This window comes from Oncorhynchus nerka, linkage group LG27 (genome assembly GCF_034236695.1).
Source record: "Oncorhynchus nerka isolate Pitt River linkage group LG27, Oner_Uvic_2.0, whole genome shotgun sequence".
Taxonomy (NCBI): domain Eukaryota; kingdom Metazoa; phylum Chordata; class Actinopteri; order Salmoniformes; family Salmonidae; genus Oncorhynchus; species Oncorhynchus nerka.
The window spans coordinates 35687242-35707749 of record NC_088422.1 but is presented as its reverse complement, the minus strand read 5'-3'; the positions used below and the strand labels follow the sequence as shown (position 1 = coordinate 35707749).

Below are 20508 nucleotides of genomic sequence, written 5' to 3'. Positions count from 1 at the left end.
AGGCCATCACACCAGGTCCCAGCAGCACTGCTTCAGCAAGGTGGCCTTCATGAGCCATGGCCAACACTCGTCCTCTGAGGCTGCTTGGTATGCTGGTGCAGTTTCCACAGGCCAGACGTATCATTCCTGCATGACAGCTCATGTTTGAACCTGGCATATTGTTGGTTCCGATGGTCGCTGTGCCAGCCATCCATTGGCTACGTATTCCCGCAAGGTCGCGTTGATTCTTGGGTCAGCTCCTTGTGCGACACTGTGTCTTGGAGAGGTGAGTGTAGGAGCTGGATGAGGTCCTCATCTGAGTCAATTTGGAAACAGGTGGAGTCTGGAGGAACTGAGTGCGAAAGGAGGTCGGCCAACACATTGTCCCTGCCCGGCGTGAACTGCAGCTTAAAGTTAAACAGCTGGAATTGGTCTGACCAGCGGTACATGCGGAGGAGCTTGTGTCCCGACCCGGAGGTAGACATCAAGGCTGTGTGGCCTGGTGGTCAGTGCACAGTTTGAAACAACTGTGTTGACCAAGTTGGATATCCCTTACCTCACCTCGCTCATCAACTCATCCCTGACCGCTGGCTACGTCCCTCCCGTCTTCAAGAGAGCGAGAGTTGCACCCCTTCTGAAAAAACCTACACTCGATCCCTCCGATGTCAACAACTACAGACAAGTATCCCTTCTTTCTTTTCTCTCCAAAACTCTTGAACGTGCCGTCCTTGGCCAGCTCTCCCGCTATCTCTCTCAGAATGACCTTCTTGATCCAAATCAGTCAGGTTTCAAGACTAGTCATTCAACTGAGACTGCTCTTCTCTGTATCACGGAGGCGCTCCGCACTGCTAAAGCTAACTCTCTCTCCTCTGCTCTCATCCTTCTAGACCTATCGGCTGCCTTCGATACTGTGAACCATCAGATCCTCCTCTCCACCCTCTCCGAGTTGGGCATCTCCGGCGCGGCCCACGCTTGGATTGCGTCCTACCTGACAGGTCGCTCCTACCAGGTGGCGTGGCGAGAATCCGTCTCCTCACCACGTGCTCTCACCACTGGTGTCCCCAGGGCTCTGTTCTAGGCCCTCTCCTATTCTCGCTATACACCAAGTCACTTGGCTCTGTCATAACCTCACATGGTCTCTCCTATCATTGCTATGCAGACGACACACAATTAATCTTCTCCTTTCCCCCTTCTGACGACCAGGTGGCGAATCGCATCTCTGCATGTCTGGCAGACATATCAGTGTGGATGACGGATCATCACCTCAAGCTGAACCTCGGCAAGACGGAGCTGCTCTTCCTCCCGGGGAAGGACTGCCCGTTCCATGATCTCGCCATCACGGTTGACAACTCCATTGTGTCCTCGTCCCAGAGCGCTAAGAACCTTGGCGTGATCCTGGACAACACCCTGTCGTTCTCAAATAACATCAAGGCGGTGGCCCGTTCCTGTAGGTTCATGCTCTACAACATCCGCAGAGTACGACCCTGCCTCACACAGGAAGCGGCGCAGGTCCTAATCCAGGCACTTGTCATCTCCCGTCTGGATTACTGCAACTCGCTGTTGGCTGGGCTCCCTGCCTGTGCCATTAAACCCCTACAACTCATCCAGAACGCCGCAGCCCGTCTGGTGTTCAACCTTCCCAAGTTCTCTCACGTCACCCCGCTCCTCCGCTCTCTCCACTGGCTTCCAGTTGAAGCTCGCATCCGCTACAAGACCATGGTGCTTGCCTACGGAGCTGTGAGGGGAACGGCACCTCAGTACCTCCAGGCTCTGATCAGGCCCTACACCCAAACAAGGGCACTGCGTTCATCCACCTCTGGCCTGCTCGCCTCCCTACCACTGAGGAAGTACAGTTCCCGCTCAGCCCAGTCAAAACTGTTCGCTGCTCTGGCCCCCCAATGGTGGAACAAACTCCCTCACGACGCCAGGACAGCGGAGTCAATCACCACCTTCCGGAGACACCTGAAACTCCACCTCTTTAAGGAATACCTAGGATAGGATAAAGTAATCCTTCTCACCCCCTTAAAAGACCTAGATACACTATTGTAAAGTGGCTGTTCCACTGGATGTCATAAGGTGAAAGCACCAATTTGTAAGTCGCTCTGGATAAGAGCGTCTGCTAAATGACTTAAATGTAATGTAAATGATACCCATGGGAAGGCATCCACCGGCTAGATGAATCCATCCTCCAGCTGCTTGTGTAGATCCTTAGTGACCTCCTGGCGTAGAGGCTGAATGACTGGAGTCACCATAGGGCCGAGTTCAACAGAGAGGACCCCAGGCTGGTGAACAGGTCCAGATCTAAGGTATTAGTGCCCTGCCGTGTGATGTTAGAAGGGGTACTGAGTGAAGGCCTTGTTACCATACTGCACCTGTGAGTGTATAAAGCCGATGACATCAATCACTGAGCGCCCATATCCGTACAGGCTAAAGCTGGGCAGCTAGAGGGGCAGGTGAGACATGAACTGCTCATAGGTGGCCATGCTGAGGAGCGACACTTTTTCTCCTGTGTCTAGCACGAGAGAACGCAGGAGTCACCCAGCTGTACAGTACAAGTGGAAAACCCAGTCGGGTTTGAGCCAACAGTGCAAGTGACAGGAGGGGGTGTGGCTGTGGGGTGTGATCCAGCTGGGTTTGATCCAACCAGGCGAGTGACAGGAAAGGGTGTGTCTGCGGGGCTTGCTTGCTGCACAGCTTGAAAAGCACTGGAAGCATGTGTTTGTGCCTCACAGATCGTAGATGCACAGTGAGCTGCTGATTCCACTTGGGAAGCTATGGCTACAGCTTTTGCTGTAGAAGAAGCCTCTCCTGCACAAGTGAACATGAGATTTTCTCAATTAGCTGGTCCCTGATAATTTAATCTCGAAGATATCCAAACTGACATGACTGCGCTAGCTCTTTAAGATCAGCAATGTACTGTGTCACTGACTCACCCGCTCGCTGTCGAAAATGCCGCCTCTTCAGAAGCGCACTCTGCTTCTTTGCAAAATGTCCATCCAAACGTTCAACAGCTGCATCATATGTGTATGCTTCACTGAGCGTTTGGAAGAGGCGCAAGCCCTCGGCACCGAGACAGTGGAGAGAAATGGCTCTTTTCCTCTTAGGGCTAACCACATTCAGTCCGATAGCTAGCATGTACAAACGACGACTTCCATCTGTCCCATGGGATTGTTGGTTCTCCCTTGTGAGGCCATTGCTCCGGTGGAGGTAGGGATATTGTAGAAATACTTTCAGCCATCCTCGTTCGCCAAATGTTATTTTTAAGGAAGAGGCAAAGCGAGAGGGATAACTGGGCCCAAGATCTGTCGTCTCCAGGAGGTGGCATTTTGACCTTTTTTCCACTCACTAAGCGAAAAGTTTTTGTATGGAGAACATTTTTTTTATTTTACCAGGTAAGTTGACAGAGAACACGTTCTCATTTACAGCAACAACCTGGGGAATAGTTACGGGGAGATGAATGAGCCAATTGTAAACTGGTGATGATCAGGTGGCAATGATGGTCAGATTGGGAATTTAGCCAGGACACCAGGGTCAACACCCCTAACAATAAGTGCCATGGGATATTTTGTGACCACAGAGTCAGGACACCCATTTAACATTCTAGCCAAAAGCCAGCACCCTATACGAGGCAATGTCCCCAATCACTGCCGTAGGGAATTGGGATATATATATATTTTTTAATAGACCAGAGGAAAGGGTGCCTCCTACTGGCCCTCCAACACCATCTGGTCTCCCATCCAAGGACCGACCAGGACCAACCCTGCTTAGCTTCAGAAGCAAGCCAGCAGTGGGATGCAGGGTGGTGTGCTTCTGGCTAACAATAAGAGATTGTTGAACATTTAATTGGTTTATTTGATCTAATAGAAGTTTCACAAAGCTTAGGCTGTTACGAGTGTACTGATATAAGTAGAACAAGTGATATCCCGGCAATTTTGAGAAAAAAACCATTTTATATCGGAGTTGTGCCTCTTCGTCACTAGTTACCACAGCCACAAAGTCATAAACCCCACCTATTTACTTTTCGTAAATGTGATTTTAAACCTAAATTTAACCACACTGCTAACCTTACGCCTAACCCTAGCCTTAATTTAAAACAAAAAAACGCTAATTTGTTTTTCCTAATGTTTATGATATAGCCAATTTTGCCTTTGATGCTATGGTAACTAGTGGAAAACATTTGCCTGTTGTTCACACACGTATCTGCCTTCTCATGGGCTAGAAGGGTCCCACTGATCCTGCCTCCTGACTGCCTTCCATTTTTTAAGACATTTTCATTGTTAGAGTGGCCATTAGAGTATCTGGTCAATGTAATGGATAATCTGTGGTAGCATCTCACATACAACAGAAATAGAACAACCAAATCACCCAGTGATTTTCGATAACAACCTATCAACAAAACAGACTGTGCAATCGATCATACAAATCATGGATGTTATAAGTGCTGAACACAACACAACAGATCTGACACACCCTAGAAAAAGAGAGAGCATTGAGCAAATCACGTGTGTGTATGTGTGTGTGTGTGTGTGTGTGTGTGTGTGTGTGTGTGTGTGTGTGTGTGTGTGTGTGTGTGTGTGTGTGTGTGTGCATTGCAGTGTAGTTACATTGTTCTGCGTTCCTGGGCTTTGTGCGGGATTTCTCTATAACAGAGAGCTCACTGTACAGCAGCATGAGTCAGCAACCCTGACTTAAAGACACACACTGGGCTAGAGCCTCTACTCTCTCAGCAGTGTCAGCCCAGACTGAATTGAGCAGCCCCAGACCCCAGAGAACAGAAGCATTTAAGAGCATTGCCGTCAGCTGTTGTAAACACAACAGGATCCTGAGCTAAACATACACTCAAAGCATTATTGTGCTCTTAGGGAAAGGACCATTGTGTGTGTGTGTGTGTGTGTGTGTGTGTGTGTGTGTGTGTGTGTGTGTGTGTGTGTGTGTGTGTGTGTGTGTGTGTGTGTTTGCTGTTGACAAGGTTTTTGTTGACGCAGGGACCATTGTAAGGGATCATTCTTAGCATTCTAGCAGGAAGTTAGGAGCCATTCTGATTGTTCTAACAGGAAGTGAGAGGCCATTCAAACATAGCTGCAGCTCAGCTAGTCACGCTTTTAACTAGGCACAGACTGAGGCTGACCTGCAGTGCTATAAGTGTTCCCTGTGTTTTGAGCCGCTATAGGACTTAGAGTTACGATACTCTGTCTGATTCCAGAGATGTTTTTCATCCTGATGCACTGGGAACTGAGCTCCCACAGAGAGAATATCCTAAAGAGAAAAGAGCTATAGAGAGAGTGGTGAAGAGAGAGCGGGTGAAAAGAGAGATGTGCATTTCCTGTAGTGTATTATCTATTAAACAAGAAAACCATACAAAGATAAATCCAAGATGTATTTGCTGCTAAAATGTCTGCTGTTGTTTTTGTTGTTGTTGACATAGTATCATTATTGGGGTGTCACTTTTAAAGAAAGGTTGTTGTCTTGCTTCTCTCCAGCGTGATACTAACTCCACCTCTCTTCAGTCCTCACCAGAGATGTCGGACAGCTGACGCCCCGCCTCCTCCTGGACAGAAACTCCAATCAGGATGTTTATCCCACGTCCCTACAGGAAGTCCAAGATGCCCTAAACAACCTCAATAGCTCCTCCCCTTCTCTGAGTGGAGCAGGTTTAGACCAGAACCTGAACCTGAGGTTGATCTCAAGACCTGGAGAAGGAGATGGTCTCTCCCCGTCCCCTCTGCCCCAGCCACGCGCCCTACGCCCTGCCTCGCTCCCTGTCCACAACTTCCCTGACCCCGCAGAGGTTGATGACATTTCTCCTATCACCTATGACCCCAACGGCAACATGAACTCTGACCCCAAAAGCCTGACCCCTGAACTGGACAGACCGGACTCAGACAGACAGTCACCTAGGATGAGCACGGACATCACGTGAGTAACACTCACATAAGACATCTTATCTTACACATGCCTGACCACTTAGCATACAATCACATGATCTTATCTCTCCCTTCCTCAACCAATCATCCCCCCTCCTCTCATGTCTCCCCCACACTCCACTGTCCTTCACCTGTCTCTGAGTCTATTTCTGTGTGGCATGAGGACTGCTGACCAGGTCTGTTTACTATGTATGATGCTGTAAGTACAGAATACTGTACTGTCTCTGTTGGCCCGCCACTAAACCGTGACCACATCCCCTGCCTCTGTGTCTCCCCTCTCCCTGCCCTCCATACATGTTCGCCTACACCACGACTCACTGCAGTCAGAGCAGCCCTGGCTAGACTTCTTTAGTGCAGTGTCAGGTTGACGCATGGAGATAGATTTAACCATAACCGTTTGGTCATCAGATTCTCTCAGGCAGGGCTAGTCGATCTCAGAGCCTGTTACATCATCACTACCTCACCTCAGAGGGAGAACCTCACAATACTCTAGTCTACAGAAACTTAACAATACTCTCTGTTCAAGCGTAATCATGCTCTGTGTAGTAGTCTGGTGAGGCAACAGCCTGTTTCATTAATCTGCTCTCTGCTTTCATTTAGTAATTTCGCAGCACATATCTACAAAGCAACTCAACAGAGAAAGCACAGAATGTGGTCTGATTATAGTCTGCTTTCTCCTCTACTTTCTCTCCATTCTTCCTACTGTACTCTCTATATACTCAGGAAAAGCAACATTGTTTCAGTTTCACCTAATATCCTAGGTGTAACAATGTGCACTGGGGAGCAAGTTCAGGGAGTGAGTGTTTTAATAAATAAACATAACTAAATACAAACCAAGAACCACAACCAACACACAGACATGACACAGAAACAATAACACCTGGGGAAGGAACCAAAGGGAGTGACATATATAGGGAAGGTAATCAGGGAAGTGATGGAGTCCAGGTGAGTCTGATGACGCGCAGGTGTGCTTAACGATGGTGACAGGTGTGCGCCATAACGAGCAGCCTGGTGACCTAGAGGCCGGGAGATGGAGCACACTGACAAGAGGACTCTGCTACTTTTGGGTCTGGCTGCTGTCCCAGACACACATGGTCGGTGGGTCAGCAATGATCTGGTTAGGGTCTGACCTCAGTGCTCTTTGTCTTCAGGAACTCCTGTAAAGTGATGAAGCTGGACAACCAGACTCCGTTACAGAACACCAGTGGAGAGGTAATGGTTCATGTTTTTACCAGCTTCTCAAACAGGAAATGCTGTACTCCTCTTCACACCTTTACTCATAAAGACAGCAAACTTTATTTACATCTTATTCTTTTAAAAGAATGATTTTAAATACTCCAGATAAGTGTGTGTATCACTGTCCTTTGTCATTGAATCACATTTTGTGTGTGTCTGTATTCGTGTTAGTGTAGTGTTTCTCACGCTGGTACCTTTCCTCTGTGTACCTGACCATGACCGTGGTCACTGTACACATTTCTCTCTGAGAGCCCTGTCCTCTTACTTTACCTCAGCCCTAGGCACATGTCAGGCCTGCTCTGGCACGGCAACCGGGCGAGAAGGGAGCCTGTCCAATTAGACGGATGAAAATGTCTCTGACCGTCTGTCCCTCCCTCCCTGTCTGTAGGACAACGACCATCGCAAAGGTCATGCTACAGATGAGGAGAAGCTAGCCAGCACAACAGGACTCGGAGCAGATGGAGACCACAACGGTGAGTGAAGAATAAGGGGATCAGACACACCCAACATCATTGTGTGTGAACCCATGTGTTGGTAAATCAATATCACAGGGAAGGTCATTGTTGTCCCCTATACACCCCCCCAAGAGCAGTCACCACACTGCCAGGATAACAACCTCTCCCTCAATGTGAGCTAGACAAAGGAGCTGATCGTGGACTATAGGAAAAGGCGGGCCGAACAGGTCCCCATTAACTTTGATGGGGCTGTACTGGAGCGGGCCGAGAGTTTCAAGTTCCTTAGTGTCCATATCACCAACGAACTATCATGGTTCAGACACACCAAGATCGTTGTGAAGAGGGTACGACAACACCCTTGCCCCCCTCAGGCGACTGAAATTATTTGACATGGGTCCCCAGATGCTCAAAGGTTCTACAGCTGCACCATCGAGAGCATCCTGACGGCATAGTCACTTCACCCCTACCTACAGTTGAAGTAGGAAGTTTACATGCACCTTAGCCAAATACATTTAAACTCAGTTTACAATTCCTGACATTTAATCCTAGTAATAATTCCCTGTCAGTTAGGATCACCACTTTATTTTAAGAATGTGAAATATCAGAATAATAGTAGAGAATGATTTCTTTCTTTCATCACATTTCCAGTGGGTCAGAAGTTTACATGCACTCAATTAGTATTTGGTAGCATTGCCTTTTAAATTTAACTTGGGTTAAATGTTTTGGGTAGCCTTCCACAAACTTCCCACAATAAGTTGGGTGAACTTTGGCCCATTCCTCCTGACAGAGCTGGTGTAACTGAGTCAGGTTTGTAGGCCTCCTTGCTCGCACACACTTTTTCAGTTCTGACCACACATTTTCTATAGGCTTGAGGTCAGGGCATTGATGGCCACTCCAATACCTTGACTTTGTTGTCCTTAAACCATTTTGCCACAACTTTGGAAGTATGCTTGGGGTCATTGTCCATTTGAAAGGCCCATTTGCAACCAAGCTTTAACTTCCTGACTGATGTCTTGAGATGTTGCTTCAATATATCCACTTCATTTTTCCTCCTTATGATGCCATCTATTTTGTGAAGTGCACCAGTCCCTCCTGCAGCAAAGCACCCCCACAACATGATACTTCACGGTTGGGATGGTGTTCTTTGGCTTGCAAGCCTCCCCCTTTTTCATCCAAACATAACAATGGTCATTATGGTCAAACAGTTCTATTTTCGTTTCATCAGACCACAGGACATTTCTCCAAAAAATACGATCTTTGTCTCCATGTGCAGTTGCAAACCGTAGACTGGCTTTTTTATGGCGGTTTTGTCTATACTTGCGTACTGTTTGTACAGATGAACGTGGTACCTTCAGGCATTTTGAAATTGCTCCCAAGGATTTTCTTTTGATTTTCCCATGTCACGCAAAGAGGCACTGAGTTTGAAGGTAGGCCTTGAAATACATCCACAGGTACACCTCCAATATCAGAAGCTTCTAAAGCCATGACATCATTTTCTGAAATTTTCCAAGCTGGTTAAAAGCACAGTCAACTTAGTGTATTTAAACTTCTGACCCACTGGAATTGTAATGCATTGAATTATAAGTGAAATGATCTCCATAAACAATTGTTGGGAAAAATTACTCGTGTCATGCACAAAGTAGATGTCCTAACCGACTTGCCAAAACTATAGTTTGTTAACAAGAAATCTGTGGAGTGGTTGAAAAACGAGTTTTAATGACTCCAACCTAAGTGTATGTAAACTTCTGACTTCAACTGTACATGTACAAATGACCTTGCCTAACCTGTACCCCCGCACATTGACTCAGTACCGGTACCCCCTGTATGTAGCCTCTTTATTGTTACTTTTTATTATTGTTTACTTTAGTTTTTTTGGTAAAGGTTAAGGGCTTGTAAGCATTTCACGGTAAGATCTACACTTGTTGTATTTGGCGCATGTGACAGTTTGAATTAGCAACTTGAATCGTCCACATCCACAATTGCTTCATTTGAAGCTGCGTGTTCCTATGCTCTGATTTGGGCTCCCTCCATCCCTCAGCTGACTCGACCACTAGACCTACTGTATATGACTCATGCAACTTGTTGTTGTGTATGACTGGTAGGTCTGTGTATGAGCCAATAAGCAGAACCCCATTAGTGTGACAGGAAGCAGACAGACTGTACCCGATCAATAGTCCCTCAGGCTGCATGTGACACTTCTACTGTAGCTGTGTTCTTTTCTCCGGAGCGGAGTTGGCCTTATATTGTCTGTTTTGCTCTGTTCTCTTTTCAGTTCTGTCTAGTCTGGAGAGAAGTATATGGTAGAATTTGTCTGTCATCTTAGGAGTTTATTATGAGACAGTGTCATCATGCCCTCTGAGCTGCAGGTATACACTGCACCCTCCTGGTTACACAGCAGCAGTACATGGAGCTCCCAGTGGTTGGAGTTGGATAAGAATAGAAAAATAACAGAACAGAATATAACATAGTTCCTTTTGAGAATACAGTGTGGGATAGACCGCTGCTCCTGAAGGGCGCAGGGGTCTAAGGCACTGCATCTTAGTGCTAGAGGTGCCACTACAGACCCTGGTTCGATTCCAGACTGCATCACAACTGGCCGTGTTGGGGAGTCCCAAAGGGCGGCGCACAATTGGCCCAGCGTCATCCGGGGTAGGTTTTGGCCGGGTAGGCCGTCATTGTAAATAAGAATTTAAGGTTTGATGTGATGTTCTCTTCCAGAGCTGAATGTGTCAGCCAGACCAGAGGAGTCAGACTGCTGTTCTATGGTGAGTACACTAACATGCCCTGTTAACAGTCACATATAACCCAGTGAGAGTTTGGTCCACTTCAGATCCGGTTCTGGAGATGACGGTTCTGTCAGAATCATATGCTCCCCCTGGTGACCACTAGATGGCGCCACCAGTGAGCGAGCTGTTGAGCCACATTTATGAAACCCTTTTCTCTGAAAACAGATTATGGCCATGATGCTACTGTAGAGCGTTAACAATCATTCTCATCATGTTTTAGTAGATGTAGTGGATTACAGCTGTGTTCAGTGACGCTGAGGAGCTATCTGGCCCGCTGTAAGGGTGACTGGCTTGATTAGTCTTCTAGGCTAACCGGTGCCTACTACAGTAGCACATTACACTACCATGGTAGCTGTACTCCCACCCTGTCTGAACATGAACTGACCAAAGGCTCCTCAGCCTGCCTGTCTGTCATCTCCAGCTTGTCAGGTGATAGAGGGCTTGAGATGATTCGGATTAGGATATTATGAGTGAGTTATAATCCAGGGAAGGATAAGAGGAGGGGGAGGGCTAGCGAAAGAGATGGAAATAACTACCCTTAGCTCCGGCACTGAGGAACAAGACCTAAACTTCTAGCCCCCCCTCCTCTCAGAGCACCAGAGTAGGCATGCTGAAGGCAGAGCCAATACAGAAGTGATTGTCTGTATATGGCTCTGACAAACACTACTATAATCTGTTTTATTATTGAGTGAAACACAGATGGAAATGACCTATAAACAAACTGTTTAAACCAGTCTGCCAAACCCAGAAACATTCAGAGTGTATCCAATGCTACAGGCCACAGTTGACATTGTGACTAAATCAGGGTTCTAACATCTAGTCAGGTACTTATGGAACTCCTCTCTCCTCCGCAGTATGAGGACCCCTGCCAGCTGAAGAACGCGAAGCTGGGAGGAAGTAACACGCAGAAGAAGACAGGAAGTGAGGTTCTAGACGCCATTTGCATCAGCGAGGAGGAGAAAATGGCTGTTCTCACCCTTATCAGAGAGGAGGTAGGTTAAAAAATAGACCGCACACACTCACACAGGGTAACACAGTAATAACTGTTTTCTGTGTCAGATCATCACTAAGGAGACGGAGGCCAGTGACTGGAGGAGAAAGTACGAGGACAGCAGACAGGAAGTCATGGAGATGAGGTAACTCACATGTAGGGTTACAAAATTCCTGGAACTTTCAATAAATTCCCTGGTTTTCCAGAAATCCTGGTTATTGAAAGTTACAGGAATTTTGCAACCCTACTCATGTACCATTCACCTGCACTGTACTATGAGGCTAGTAATCATATGATTGTGTGCTGAGCAGTGAACAGACTGAGGGTTAGCTAGTATAGACTCATCAGTAGCCGTTCCTCCTCTCTCACAGGAAAATTGTGGCAGAGTATGAGAAGACCATCGCCCAGATGATTGGTGAGTGGCGCGGTCAACCAACCTCTTCAAAATTCCTCTCCGTATAATGACAGGTATACCCAGTGTAGTGGTGGCGTTGATTCACAGAATCGTAAAATGACCCGTCCGCGTGAACTCTCTCTCGTTCAGAGGACGAACAGCGCAACACCCTGAGCGCCCAGAAGTCTTTGCAGGCTGTAACCATGGAGAAGGAGTTGGCGCTAGCGGACCTGAACTCGGTAGAGCGCTCGCTGTCTGACATGTTCCGCCGCTATGAGAACATGAAGAGCACCCTGGATGGCTTCAAGAAGGTCAGAGTTCAAGGGTCAAGAATAGTCTGACCTGAGTATCATTAGTTTTTAAGCACATTTGACGTATGTTCTGTATGTGGAATGTGGTCGTTCTACCATTTGTGTGCGTGTAGAATGAGGAGGTGCTGAAGAAGTGTGCTCAGGAGTATCTGGCCAGAGTCAAGCAGGAGGAGCAGAGATACCAGACGCTCAAACTCCACGCCGAGGAGAAACTAGACAAGTATGATCACGCACACTACACACACAGTGGTCTGTGACTACGTACCAACCAATGAAACATCTACCCTATTCCTCCCCTCAGGGCTAATCAGGACATAGCCCAGGTACGCAGCAAGGCCAGCTCTGAGTGTGTTGCTCTGACCGCCAGCCTGAGGAAGGAGCAGATGAGGGTGGACTCTCTGGAGAGAGCCCTGCAGCAGAAGGTAACGCACAACACAAATGCTACATGCTAATGCCTTTTGCTAGCCCCATAGCATAAAGTAAAGCGCAACACAAATTCTACATGTAGGGCAAGCAACCTTCTGTTTACATGTGTTTTTGCTAACCAAATCTTGGTCTTGAATCTCCCTGACATGATCTTCCATCTTGTCACAGGCCGAGGAAATCGAGGAGCTCACCAAGATCTGTGACGAGCTCATCGCCAAGATGGGCAGAACAGACTGAGGCAGATTCCATACGTCCAAATCATTCAATCTTGATCTGCCGAGAAATCCCTGCCTACAACCTATGGCATACTCTGCCCTGTGCATGCATCCAGCCAATGAGCAGTTCTGTTTTCCCTTGGGGCGTCTGCCTCTAATGCTGCTGTACTGGTCCGATGTCATATGATAACCCATTTTCTCTTGAGTAGTGTACCCTATGGAGAATAGGGTGTCATTTGAGCCAGAGATTGTTACATGTGGACTGTTTTTTGTTTTGGTCATTTTCGCCATGCAAGACCAAATCCCTTACTCCCTCCATCTGTCGTTCTGTCCTGTAACACAAATATAATATAATGTGCTGTCTAGGCATTGCATAGATTTGGGCTTATTTACCTGACGATAACATTTTGTGGAGAACTTATTAATAGATTGTGTATATAAACACCCTGGCTGAGATGTACTGTACATATTTATTCTGAACACTAGGAGACTAGGGTGGGACCAGGTAGACACGCTCTAGGACAGTTAGAGGTCAGGGGTGAGCTGTGTTTGACCCTTCTGTATGACTACACTATTACAGGGAGGGGGGGATATGGACATAGGGTTTAGGATGCACTGCTATTGATAGGGGTCGTGTGGGGCGTTGTCCTGGAAAGTATAAAGCTTTTCTCCTGTCTGTAATGAGGCCTTGTGTTAGTAGTGGAGGAGGAGCTGTAGGTCTACTGTATAGTCTGCTCTGTGTGGTCTTGGACAGGTTTAGATCACCTCCAGCATAACTGCACAGGGGAGGATTTCTCGCTGTCCTACACTACACCTGGTTGGTGTTTGTCTCAGGCCAGTGTGTTGGAGCAGAGAGTAGAATACTCAGTAACTCTGGAAATGGTGAATTTAATACAAAGACTATATATTTGGTATATGTTCAAGCAGACTGTAAACTGGAAGTGTTTGAATGACTGTGGCTGTTATTTTAAGTTCAGAATTTTAAAAATGCTCAGAATATCCTACTCATGTTCCCCTCTGGCCACTGACATGTACAGCAGCTGTAGTGTCCAGGTGTGAAACGTTATGCCATGGCGGTAGAGGGAACTGTTCCAGGATTACTTGAGCTCCCATTGACCCCGGTCCAATGTAGTGCACTATATAGGGAATAGGGTGCCCTTTGGGACACAAACCAGTATGTTTTACTGCAGCACCTATTTAGTGGCATGGAAAGGTAACGTTTCTCTTATTCACTGCTTGACTGTTCTCCGCTGAACTGGGTGTGTTAAATGCTCGTCACCCCTGTGGAGAGTCACACCGCCTCACAGTACTTGTTCCCTCTCTGCCATACTGCTCCGTGGACGACCATAGTTCAACAAGATGCATTATAAACTGGGTGGTTCCAGCCCTGAATGCTGATTCGTTGACAGCCGTCTCTATCATGCACATTTTTGCGCCATTCTGCAGTTGCTTTGCCTCCAGCGTCATTGACGGTTTCGTTAAACATTATTGTTTTTTTTTTAAACGTGTCACCGATCTCTTATTTTGAATTGTCATTTTGTGAAGTGGTAATAAGAAAAGTACAGCTATACTGACTATGTTGACTAATACGGTATATGCAGTGTGTCCTGAGTAAACAAGATTGCAGTAATAAAGGAGTGTGTTCTCATGGCTTCTGTGTGCAGGAGAGTTTCTCTGTTCACCGCTTCACAGGTATGGTCTGACGTCACAGCTTCAGAGGACGGGTCTGACATCACAGCTAGACAGATTGGGTCTGACATCACAGCTACAAGCACTGACTGAACTGAATCCTCGGTCTCTGCCAGAGTGAACCGTCGTCTAGCTCTGGACTAGCAGCCGAACAGAGAAGAGTGTGAAAGGCGTCACCATGTCGGCTTTATCCTCTTATTCTCAGAGCTAACATCCCCTGACACAATTATGTCCTCTGTGTGACACACAGAGATAAAGACACATGCGCGCAGACTCATACATACTGTGTGAAATGCATGTTAGAGGGCAAGCACATGTGAGTGACACATTTTAGGTTGAATTTCCCTGTAGTTGGTGTGACTGGTCTGTGATAACCCCAGTGTGGTTGCATTATTTCTCTGATCACTAAGACAGCATACTATAGGGGGGGTGCTGACCGCGAAGGTAAGTGAGTGAATACAGTACAGACGACCGTACTGACAGTATACCTGACCCTGTCAAAGCTACCCTGGGTAAGCTCATTAACACAATAACAAAGGGTGCTGGGTGTGCAGGGTTGATAGGGATTAGGGCTAAGATGTTATTGCCCCCAAGACACCCCTGCCCCCATTCTCTTTTCTCTCCTCTGCGTTTACCTCCTCTCTGCTCCCATTCTCTTTTCTCTCCTCTGCGTTTACCTCCTCTCTGCTCCCATTCTCTTTTCTCTCCTCTGCGTTTACCTCCTCTCTGCTCCCATTCTCTTTTCTCTCCTCTGCGTTTACCTCGTCTCTGCCCCCACTCCAGCACTATGAAGACTGTCCTGGCTCTGCTGATGTTGGTATGCCTGGCCTGCCACAGTAAGTACCCGTGATCATATAGTAGCAGGGTTATTGGATCAACTAGAGGGGGACCGTATGGGGGGTTCAGGGTTTTACAAGGGGGTTATAAGGGCTTTTTGAAGGGGGCTCTGACTCTAAACGGTGGGTCTGAATATGTAGTCTTTACTGAGTCATTGTTAAACGATGTAATCAGGTTAGAAATGTTGTGTTTATCTGGTGGGTGGCAAACAAAATGTCAAGAGCTTCGTTGGATCACATAATTCACGGAAGAGTTTGGGACACAATGAGAGTAACTGATGCTAACACTAACCGTAGGTCAACACTAGCCCTAGCCATAGGTCAACACTAACCCTAAATGTACCAGGGGGTCAGGTTTCAGTATATTTTAAGTCATCGTAATGGTAAGGGTTGTGCCTTGAAGTGCTCTGTTTACTTATCTGTGTCTGTCTCTGTCTGACCGGCTGACAGTGTGTTTCAGTGTGCTCTTATTTGTTCATAAAAGCCAGAGGGGTTGACAGATCATATGGACAGGGTCATTCCTGGTTAGGTCACAGAGACAGCCTTGAAGATGCTCTGTACATTATCAGTTATTAGTTTGTATTTATGGGCTCCCGGTTACTCAGGGACAATGTGTGCATGTTGAGACTGAGAGTTAGGGTTATGTTGAGAGTTAGCATCGATCCAACCTTCTTGCAGAGGGATTGCTAGTCTTTCTGTCTGTGTGTGTTGGTACATGCTGCTTAGTCTCATCTCAGATGTTCTCTCCTGTTCCATGTGTAAAGGTCACGCACTGAAGTGTCACTCATGCGTAGCGTCCAATGAGGATGATTGTACTAAACAAGGATCCACCACCTGCCCTCAATTCGCTGACGCCTGCTCCACCATCACAGGACAGAGTGAGTACACACCCATAAATTATTACCAAAGCGTGCAGTATTCTTTTCTACCACTAGATGTCAGGCTAGTTCTAGGAGTCAGTTGATTTTCCTGACTGTAGTGTAGGACAGCGCCACCGATGACAGTACAGTGTGAAGATAGGCTGAAACTGCTTCTCCATTTAGAAATCCCTGATCACACCTGTAGGCGATGTCAAGGCGACGTTGGTTAGGTAGCCTCATACGTAGAAACACGTCACCGGTCCAACGGTTGTCTCGCGCTGAGCTGCGCCTGTGCAGGCCATCAAATCAAAGGCACTCACTCCTTTGATATAAAGTTGTTTTGACGAAAATGAAAACGTTTCAGTGTCACTTTCACGAGGTTTGAGAAATAACATCGACTACTTACGAAATTGGCTCGAACATAGGTTGTGCCTTTAGATTTCGAGAAAATGAACAGCTAAGGAATAATGTTTTACTTCTCCCACTGACTTGGTCTGGGTTTAGAAACTCTGTGGCACCACCATCAGCACTACACCACAGATAGAACAAGGAGCCATATGTTTCACCAGCAGTATACATCTGAAGCATCCGGTTGAATTTCCACTCTCCACCAAATATGGTGCGAAGAGGAAGCCCAGTGGTCTGCAGTGGGGGAATATGGCGCGAGAGAGAACTGGGCCAACATTCTGCAGATTTTGTCATCTAAGGAAAGCTCTCAATTCAGGTTTCTGTTCCCAAAACTAAAATATGTTAAGAACCGAGTGCACTACGTTTTGTAGATGTTACCCTTTGCCAACATTTCTACAAATTGTATTGTTTACAAGGAGTGCAAGGGCGAATTGAGTTGTAGCACATGTGCACTTTTGAAATATGCAAATACCTACTAGAACACACCACTATGATTAATTTTCTCCCATTGAAAACAACACAGATGAACTATCTTTGACTATACACAGCAGAAAGTAGAGCACAGATGTACAAGTGCCGAAAGCCACATCGACCCTGCCTCCTATAGACACTTCTGTAGATCTGAAATTATTAGATTGCAAAAATATTAAATTCTGCAAAGATCCGCAAGGTATACTTTTTAGACTTCAATTGTATATTATCGGTGTTCTAGCTACTGTGGAACTGACACGAACACATCTTGTACAAAACCGATTTTAAAGCTAAATAAACACAAGTCTTTAAGCTACTATACTATTTTACACACTAAATCAATGACCACAGACATTCGATAATAGAGTACATGTGTACGTATTTCTCTCTCTTGTCAGCAGTAGTTCTCCCTCGCTGTGCCCTGTAATCACTGTGTCATCTCTCAGGATTCTGGATAAATTCCCAGCAGTCTTTATCAACCACAATTGGGAGTCCTATAGGGCAGCCCAGCGTTGTCCGGGTTTGGCCGTCATTGTAAATAACTTATTTAACTAGACAAGTCAGTTAAGAACAAATTCTTATTTGCAATTACAGCTTACCGGGGACCAGTGGGTTAACTGCCTTGTTCAGGGGCAGAAAGACAGATTTTTACCTTGTCAACTCTGGGATTCGATCCAGCAACCTTTACGGTTACTGGCCTAACATGCTAACCACTAGGCTACCTGCCACTAACTGACTTGCCTAGTTAAATCAAAATGTTGTAAAACAAATAGTCATGTGATTGCTGTATATAAAAGTACCGTGTATGTAAAATGTATGTATATGTAGATGAAAAGCTGTAAAACCCCAAAAAATTTAATTCCTCACATCTTTCCTCTCACTCTCCCTCCCTTCTCCACTCCTCTCTCCTCCCTCCCTCCTGTGTTTCAGACACGGTGATGAAGTCATGCTCCTACAAAGCATTCTGCGATAAGGCCCATAGTGGCAACTCTGGAGCCAAGATGGAGTGTTGTTTCACTGATGACTGCAATGGGCCTCATAAGGGCCACCAGCATGGGGAGCACAAAAACACAGCTGGGGCCCTGGGAGCCAGCCCTGCTCTGCTACTTGGGGCTCTGATGCTCCGCATGGCCCTCAGCAGGTTCTAAACTCATGATCATAAATACATTCATCCCTTTACTATCCATGTATTCATTATTTCATACAGCCCTACCACGAAACCATTTATCCATCCATCCCCTCAGAGTGTGTCTGCAGAATGCTGATGAACTAGAGTTTGGTGAATCATACAGGGATTAGTAAGAGTGTGTGTGTGATGCCTGTGGTGGTGGTGGTGGTGGTGGTGGTGGTGGTGGGGGGTCATTAAAGCACATTCAATCAAGTTTAAAGACAGATGGAACTGATGTATCACTCCGCATGATTCAGCTCTGTCACAGTTGTGTGTCCGTAACCAGTCATATGTACAAACTGAGATGTTTGATATGATCAGAGAGAGGATGGAACTCCTGTAGTGTCAGTAGACTCTGGGTGGATGTGAGCCAGGCTGGGGTTAGAACTTTAGATGTATATACTATGTTTATACCTGGGGCAGATCTAAAATGTCACCCATGGTAGCCTGTGTGTATGTATGATACTGTTGGTTAGTGCTGGGCTCCCAGTAGGCCTAGTGTTAGGCTCGTTCCCACAGTAACCACATGCGCTAGGGCACTCTTCAGCCTTCAGACTCCAATCATCATGAATTAAACAGGAACTCAACACTGAAAGACATGTTGGTACTTGTTGGTCCATTGTTAATATTGTTATGCTTCAATACTTATTTATAAATAAACATGCTATTACACCCTTACATTTCCTTTCTCTCTCTCAGCAGTTGGTTTTGTTGTGTGTGTGTGTGTGTGTGTGTGTAGCGTGCTACAGTGTGAGACTGTCAGTGGGTGGCATCAGTGGAAAATGTTGAGACCATAGTTTTAGACTCCCTCCTCAGTTTCTGTGACCTCTGACCTACTTACAGGCCACATGACAGGACGTGAGGTCACACACATGCACGAACACACACACACACACACACACATTTCCTCCTCACACCTCCAGTCTGTCTTCAGTGAACGCTGACGACTTCTCTGTCTCTGTCACAGACTGTATAATCACTTGGTGCAGGGAAGGCTCATATAAGGACAGTTGGACCCTCGTCCAACAAGAACAATTGGTCTAGACAAGGATACAGATCGCACCCGCTAATCACCCCCCAATCACCCCATTCAGACAGAATATCTACCCCATTTAGGCTAGTCACAGTAGCTCTGGGCACCGTAGCATACTGTTACTGTAATTTCTATTTCCCTGTTAGCCTAGTGTCTCCTCTGTCTGAGGCCATGTCTCTCTCCCTCCTCTGTCATAAATACAAGTCAGCTGAGCAGAGAGACGGAGAGAGGGGGGGTGAAATTCTGAATCATATGATGTGACTTTGACCCAGTTCCCATAGCGATGCTGCCAGCTGAGAGATGGAGAAAGAAGGAAAGAGAAATGGTTAGAATATCGCTCTGTTTAGTGAGAATTTATCATAAATGCATGGTTAAAAATGTATTGAACAAGTAAAACTAACCTACAGTTGAAGTTGGAAGTGTACATACACCTTAGACAAATACATTTAAACTCAGTTGACAATTACTGACATTTAATCCTAGTAAAAATTCCCCATCTTAGGTCAGTTAGGATCAACACTTTATTTTAAGAATGTGAAATGTCAGAATAATAGTAGAGAATGATTTATTTCAGCTTTTTCTTTCATCACATTCCCAGTGGGTCAGAAGTTTACATACACTCAATTAGTATTTGGTAGCATTGCCTTTAAATTGTTTAACTTGGGGCAAACGTTTTGGGTAGCCTTCCACAAGCTTCCCACAATAAGTTGGGTGAATTTTGGCCCATTCCTCCAGACAGAGCTGGTGTAACTGAGTCAGATTTGTAGGTCTCCTTGCTCTCACACACTTAATTTCTGCCCACACATTTTCTATAGGCTTGAGGTCAGGGCGTTGTGATGGCCACTCCAATAGTTTGACTTTGTTGTCCTTAAGCCATTTTGCAACAACTTTGGAAGTATGCCTGGGGTCATTGTCCATTTGGAAGACCCATTTGTGACCAAGCTGATGTCTTGAGATGTTGCTTCAATATATCCACATAATTTTCTTGCCTCATGATGCCATCTATTTTGTGAAGTGCACCAGTCCCTCCTGCAGCAAAGCACCCCCACAACATGATGCTGCCACCCCTGTGCTTCACGGTTGGGATGGTGTTCTTCGGCTTGCAAGCATCCCCCTTTTTCCTCCAAACATATCGATGGTCATTATGGCCAAACAGTTCTATTTTTGTTTCATCAGATCAGAGGACATTTCCCCAAAAAGTACGATCTTTGTCCCCATGTGCAGTTGCAAACCGTAGTCTGGCTTTATTATGGCGGTTTTGGAGCAGTGGCTTCTTCCTTGCTGAGCGGTCTTTCAAGTTATGTTGATATAGGACTCGTTTTACTG

At 46.3% G+C, this 20508-nt stretch overlaps 2 protein-coding genes across 2 annotated transcripts in view; both read left to right on the top strand.

The window, feature by feature from the left end:
- Positions 1-14368, top strand: part of LOC115111677 (transforming acidic coiled-coil-containing protein 1-like) — a 20081-nt gene extending 5713 nt beyond the window's left edge. Inside the window, 11 exon segments of the mRNA XM_029638007.2 lie at positions 5487-5895; positions 7055-7115; positions 7528-7612; positions 10313-10359; positions 11235-11372; positions 11440-11516; positions 11743-11786; positions 11916-12076; positions 12190-12296; positions 12378-12498; positions 12671-14368. Coding sequence (XP_029493867.2) covers positions 5487-5895; positions 7055-7115; positions 7528-7612; positions 10313-10359; positions 11235-11372; positions 11440-11516; positions 11743-11786; positions 11916-12076; positions 12190-12296; positions 12378-12498; positions 12671-12739 — 1319 coding nt within the window. The 3' untranslated portion in view covers positions 12740-14368.
- A 643-nt stretch (positions 14369-15011) lies between these two features.
- Positions 15012-18827, top strand: LOC115111678 (activin receptor type-1C-like). Its single transcript, XM_029638010.2, has 3 exons — positions 15012-15242; positions 16007-16120; positions 17912-18827. Exons 1-3 carry the CDS (start codon positions 15194-15196, stop codon positions 18127-18129), a joined length of 381 nt encoding a protein of 126 aa, XP_029493870.1. The 5' UTR covers positions 15012-15193; the 3' UTR covers positions 18130-18827.
- The last annotated feature ends 1681 nt before the right edge of the window (positions 18828-20508 follow it).

Coding starts and splice junctions, on each gene's coding strand:
- LOC115111678 (XM_029638010.2), top strand. CDS start 15,194: ATGAAGACTGTCCTGGCTCTGCTGATGTTGGTATGCCTGGCCTGCCAC. Junction 15,243..16,006: donor GGTATGCCTGGCCTGCCACA/GTAAGTACCCGT, acceptor CCATGTGTAAAG/GTCACGCACTGAAGTGTCAC. Junction 16,121..17,911: donor CTCCACCATCACAGGACAGA/GTGAGTACACAC, acceptor CCTGTGTTTCAG/ACACGGTGATGAAGTCATGC.